The sequence below is a fragment of the Morus notabilis genome, unplaced genomic scaffold, assembly GCF_000414095.1.
Source record: "Morus notabilis unplaced genomic scaffold, ASM41409v2 Scaffold485, whole genome shotgun sequence".
Classification (NCBI taxonomy): Eukaryota; Viridiplantae; Streptophyta; class Magnoliopsida; order Rosales; family Moraceae; genus Morus; species Morus notabilis.
Window position 1 is genome coordinate 84,149 of NW_010364290.1, and position 6,018 is coordinate 90,166.

The 6,018-nt window shown below is 32.9% G+C and overlaps 1 protein-coding gene across 1 annotated transcript in view; it reads left to right on the plus strand.

Moving 5' to 3' along the window:
- LOC21408159 (phosphoinositide phosphatase SAC1) overlaps positions 1-4,823 on the plus strand; it is a 13,333-nt gene extending 8,510 nt beyond the window's left edge. Inside the window, exons 8-16 of the mRNA XM_010106187.2 lie at positions 822-955; positions 1,085-1,219; positions 1,472-1,856; positions 2,042-2,163; positions 2,363-2,473; positions 2,684-2,893; positions 3,555-3,746; positions 3,860-3,971; positions 4,324-4,823. Coding sequence (XP_010104489.2) covers positions 822-955; positions 1,085-1,219; positions 1,472-1,856; positions 2,042-2,163; positions 2,363-2,473; positions 2,684-2,893; positions 3,555-3,746; positions 3,860-3,971; positions 4,324-4,572 — 1,650 coding nt within the window. The 3' untranslated portion in view covers positions 4,573-4,823. The remainder of the gene's footprint in view (positions 1-821; positions 956-1,084; positions 1,220-1,471; positions 1,857-2,041; positions 2,164-2,362; positions 2,474-2,683; positions 2,894-3,554; positions 3,747-3,859; positions 3,972-4,323) is intronic.
- Positions 4,824-6,018: the final 1,195 nt, after the last annotated feature.

A 6,018-nucleotide genomic window follows, 5' to 3' on the forward strand; every position in this document is an offset into this window, starting at 1 on the left:
TTTTATAATATTGTAATTATATTAACCATTTGAATAATATTATTATATTCTATATCATAGTTATATAATATATTATTTAATAATAGTTTATTGTATTATATTAAATATAATAATAAATATACATTATATTGTAATTATATATATTATATTATTGTATAATATAATATAATTGTTATTTTAATTATTTCAGTTATTATTTTAATAATATTATTATATTCTATATCATAATTATATAATATATTATATAATAATAGTTTTTTTGTATTATATTAAATATAATAATAAATATATATTATATTGTAATTATATATATTATATTATAATATAATATAATATAGTCGTAATTTTTAATTATTCACAATAATTTAACTTTATAATTTACCAAACGTCATTACATTGATTTTGGAACCAGCACAGCTACTATAATTATAGTTTACCAAAAATTCAGTTGCTTTTTATAACAGCTGTTTCTTTCTTCAACACAGCTAAAAGTAATTTTTTCAAAATCTACAGCACTACCAAACTAAGCCTATGACCGGCTAGGGCTAGGGATCATGTGATTATCTATTTCCTTAATGCTAGGTGATCGGCTAACAACAGAATTAGGGATAAGTTCTTTTCTCCAATGAATTTATCTAACTCGTGTATATATATAACCCTTTAGTGGCTTGTGTAAATTATTGAAATTAATAAAATATTTTTCCTCATTCTTTTCCACATATAGAATTTTTTGTTTGAAATAACACCACGCATCATAAATGTAATTTGTGATTCTACAGTTCCTGTACAAGTCCTGTACCTAATACAATTAGTAAATGTAGACTGTAGAGAAAAGGCCTCGAGAAATGATGTTAAGGCGTGAGTATGCAAATGCTGTTGGGTATCTGAACCAAAGTCTTCCAGAAGAAAACCATGTTAGATTTATTCACTGGGACTTCCACAAGTTCGCAAAGAGGTAACCATGCATATTATTTTTGAGGAAATAATTTTTTTGATCAATAACATAAATAGGAAATTGATTTTATGCATGCATATACAATATCCAACTCTGATCTAACGGTTCTGATCTGTGTTGTTTTCAAAGCAAGTCTGCCAACGTATTAGCAGTTTTGGGTAATGTGGCAAGGCAAGCACTTGATTTGACAGGTTTTTACTACAGTGGTAAACCTACCATTGTCAAGCGAAGAGCCAATCAATTAAGTCGAACAAGCACCGGGAGGTATGCATTTCCTTTGAATCAACTAATGATATATGTATTTTAGAGAGATTTTTTTTGACTGTTCCGTTTTTGGACATTAAATGGTGCTTCTGGTAGAAAAAATTAATCCTGTGAAATTGTCATAATAGACAAGGCACCTTCTAGTTATGTTGGAGCAACATATAGAAGGTTTGTTCTGAAGTAAGCATTTTATTTCTTAACATATTATCAATTGTTAAACTCATCTCTGGTATTACTTATCGTTTATTGCAGGGATGCTTCTCTTAAAGATCTCAGAGCTAGTTCTGGGGATCTTGCAAGGCTTGGAAGCAGTAATGAGACTCTGAACTCTGCTGCCAACCGAGACAAACAAACTGATTTCGGTCCGCAGAACAGAGACAGCATTTCTTATAGTGAAGCACCATGTTTTCAAAGTGGCGTTCTCCGCACGAACTGCATTGATTGCTTGGATCGTACAAATGTTGCCCAGTATGCTTATGGTCTTGCTGCTTTAGGTCGCCAACTTCATGCGATGGGTTTGACAGACAAGCCCAAAGTGGATCCTGATAGTAGCACTGCTGCAGCTCTTATGGATATGTATCAGAGCATGGGTGATGCTCTTGCACAACAATATGGTGGCTCTGAAGCTCATAATACTGTATGTGCTATCCTACTATAAATGAGCATATATATAGTTTCTTCTTATGCCTTTATTTTTATCTTTTCAAAAGCATTATATTTATACTGTCAGTTCAATGATTTTTATTTTAAATTTACATTTTGCACATTATGGTCTGTTTTCAATTTCTAAACCATTGCTTAATCACGATTCATGAATTTTAGGTATTCAATGAGAGGCAGGGAAAATGGAAAGCCACAACCCAGTCACGAGAATTTCTGAAGTCTATCAAGCGATACTATAGTAATACTTGTACTGATGGTGAAAAGCAAGATGCCATGAATTTGTACTTATCACATCCCTGTTTGATATCTTGTTGCTTTGATGTCTTGCTTTCATTTTTCTGATGCTACCACGTGTATTAGGATCTAAAAAATCTATAAAACATGTGTTTTGTGTCTTTATTTTTTATTTTTATTTTTATTTTTTTAATTTTTCTCTTTTGTACAATACCTTTTAAAGTAAGGTTTCCACTATGTTACCAGGTTTTTGGGTTACTTCAAACCACAGGATGGGAAACCTGCTCTTTGGGAGCTTGATTCTGATTATTATCTTCACGTCTCTGGGATTGGAGATGATCTTTTCCCTGATAAGTGGTACTAAACTCTGTTTTCCATTATAAGACCTACATTGAAAAGCCTTTATCAATGACTGCATTTATATTATGATGACATAATATACTACATAGCTGAATTTATAAATAGAATATCCAGAAATGATAAGATCAGGAAAAGAAAAATATTTAAAAAAAAGGGGGGAAAACTCTTTATCGTTATATTAAAAAATAGCTACTTTTGTCTTTGCAGTTTAGAGCTAGACAGTAAACGTGCGAGAGGTGTCGGTATTCTTTCCCCTATTCCAGCTTGCAGAGACGATTTCATGAGGAAGAAGTTTACGTCATTTGATAAATTGATTGAAAAGACTTGCACTTCAATAAAGGATGTAAGGCTCTGCAGTGAACCAAATCGAAGACCAGGTGGTGGTGCAGGAAGTTCTGGTGTGGCACCTGACGCTATGTAATTACTCACTCCCACAAGCGGATATATATATTATAATGATTGTGCTTTTGTTTTTTGTTATTTGGAATATTCAACGTGCTTTTTTCCTGTATCCCTTGTTTGCATGCTTGATAACCTGTACATAAATACACATATGCGCCCACTTTCATTCTCCTGCTACCACCATGCTGCATACCATGTAAACATGCGTACGTAACTGCCTCTGGTTTTGCTTTCTGATAATATATATATATATATAGTCAAGCCTGAGAGTTTCTTGGTACATCAAGGAAACTTGTAACTTTTAGCTGTTTCAACTAGAGATTTGCAGGGTAGAGTTTCGTCGTGAAGCTGTGCAAAATATATGTCTATAACGCGTTTGCTCTTTCAAGAAATGTTATCAGGCAGTTCCCTAATGTCTTCCTTCCTCCTAGATGTGCCTCTCTGGTAGATACTATATTTGTGATAAACTTACTAATTTAGTCTGACCAGAACTACCAAACAATCTTCCTTTTCACCCACATATCTTTTAGCTTCAACTCTTTTGTTTGGTTAATTTACAATTTTTAAATCAGATAGGGAGTTAACGTGCTTGGCTGGTCAGATGCTACTTGTTTCTTATTGTTTTCTACCTCGCGGAAGTGGATGACAAATTATTGACTAAAGCAACATTTTGCAGTGAAATACAGCTCAAAAGCCCAAATTGGCTATTTGGTCAGAGAAAGTATGAAGAAAATGTTTCTTCCCCAAAAGTCACTTCAGGAGAAGCTACAAATGGAGAATCCAGGGATGATAGAGGAGTTGATTCTTTTCGTAACATGTATTGGACTTCTTCTGGTGACGATGCCAATGAAGAAGATATCTTCCAGAGGTGTTAAAAAAAAAAAAAAAAAAAAAAAAAAAAAAGAAGCACTCACATGCTACCAAAATGCTAACTGCCTATATTTGAAAGTGGCTCACTAAATATTTGTTTTGTGCTTGAAGGTATCTGGCAATGACTATTGTAGATGAGGCCAACGGTTGGTATGGTGGAAGCCTGCGCGGTGATCAAGAGGAAAGTAGTGAGATATATAAGCACTATGCTGAATTATGCAAGGTAATTTGAATCACTTGTTAACAGTAACAATAAACCAAAAGTTGGAAAGTACTTTTTTTGTTCATATAAAAAGCAGTGTTATAATGGGAATAGAGGTCAGAGGATTTTTAGTAGAAACACATAACAATGCTTTTGGTGCATATTTTTAACATATACCCAAGTTATTCATTGTGTGCGCACACGCATTTAGTCTATGTACTGGGCCTGTTTGTCGCTACTGGTAAGCTACTCTTACAGGAAAGCAATCAATGGTTGCTCACTTATATTACTTGTTTTAACGTTGTTGTGCATTCTGTTTTAGTGTTTTAATCAGATTTGGTGTGTTATGTGTGATGACTGTTGGAATGTACAGGGACCTGCCATGGAGCCTTTCCAAAACGATACTGAACTAGAGAAGCATTATGCTGATGCTCTTCGAATGGACACAATTGACATTATAGACGTTACGACTGCCGAAGAAGAGATGGAAGCGGCCCTCAAGGAGTATGACTCGATCGATGCTGATCTCGGGATCAGCCCCTTGTCGTGTAAATCCTTTTCTGGAGATCCAAGTTGGCTGACGAGGTGGATCATTGAGGAAGGGAATCTGCAAAGAGGCTAAAACAGAAGCATCGGCTTTTTGTTTTTGTTTTGTTTTTTTTTTTAATGTGTACACTGTTTTATTACCTTTCCGTTGTTTCTACATTTTTTGATTCATAGCTGTCGGTCGGTTTTTAGAATATTTGGAACCAGTCGTGCTTGTATAATAGTAGTGGCAACTGTACTACATCTGTGTGTATATATATTTTCACTGATTCATAGTTCGACGTTAGGTATGTTTAGTACATATAATCAAAACTCAAATCATAATTCTATCAGTGTTTTTGGATTTGAATTAAAAAAATTTCCGTTAATAGTTCTTTCACAAAGAATTTGAATTAAAATACAAATCAGGGTTCAAATACACTTCTTGAACGAGCTATTTATCTGTCTGGAATAGTCCTTTTCAGGCTATCTACAAGCTTATAGTCATTTCTAACATAGGGGGTTTATAACGGATGACCGTGAGTGACATGATCCAAGATCCTGGCAGACACTCTCCTTATTACTTTGATATTCATTAATCTATTACTAAGATTTCTGATTTCGTGATCTTTGTATGCTTCTTGTCAAGTGCTATAAATTCTACTCTACGAGCTCTTTTCGAAAGTAAATTCTACTCTACAAGCTCTTTTCGAAAGTTATTTGATAGAAAGCTTTAAAATAACTTGTCAAAATTTCAGCTGTACAAAATTACTTCGAAACACAACGCTGTCATTTTCTACGCTGCATGATCGAGTTAGGTCGTTTAGTATAAAAGTGAAAAAGATTATTTTGTCAATTTCATTTTGTAATTAAATCATTGATAGTAAAACTGAACAAAGTTGTTATTTCATCAATTCGAGTTTTTAATTCTAATTTTGTTACGGTTAAAAACTCTTACAAAAGTTCACATCTAACTTTTTTTTTACTATAGTTAAAAATTCTCACATAACGTCACATTTTAGAAACTCAAATCTACGAACTGAACGAGACTTAGACGGACTAGAAACCTCAACCTTATACCATGTCAAACAAATTAAATTATTGTACGCCATTAAAAAGATTTGGTGACTTTTAACAAGTTTCTCTCTATTTTTTATCTCTCCGGGAATTCGTGAATACTATCATTTTCTTTATTATTTATTCCCCATGACCATTATTATTCTTTTTTTTAAAATAAAATAAAATAACATAATGCTATGAACGTATCTCTTTTAGATGTCTCGTTACATAATACATATGATAGAAGAACACTTCAATTTCTTATTTTACTCAATTTTTTATGTGTGGTAGAGTGTCTACAACTACGAATTAGGTTTAGAGAGAAAATTTGCTAATAAGGAGTACTATAAAAGGGGTTCCATATAAATAAACATTACAAGACACATAATCGTAAGTTATTCAAAACTAAATAAAGAAACATCTTAAAGTTAAAGCTATAAATATAAATACTTTCCCTAATATTGCTTTCCCTAATACAAAGAAC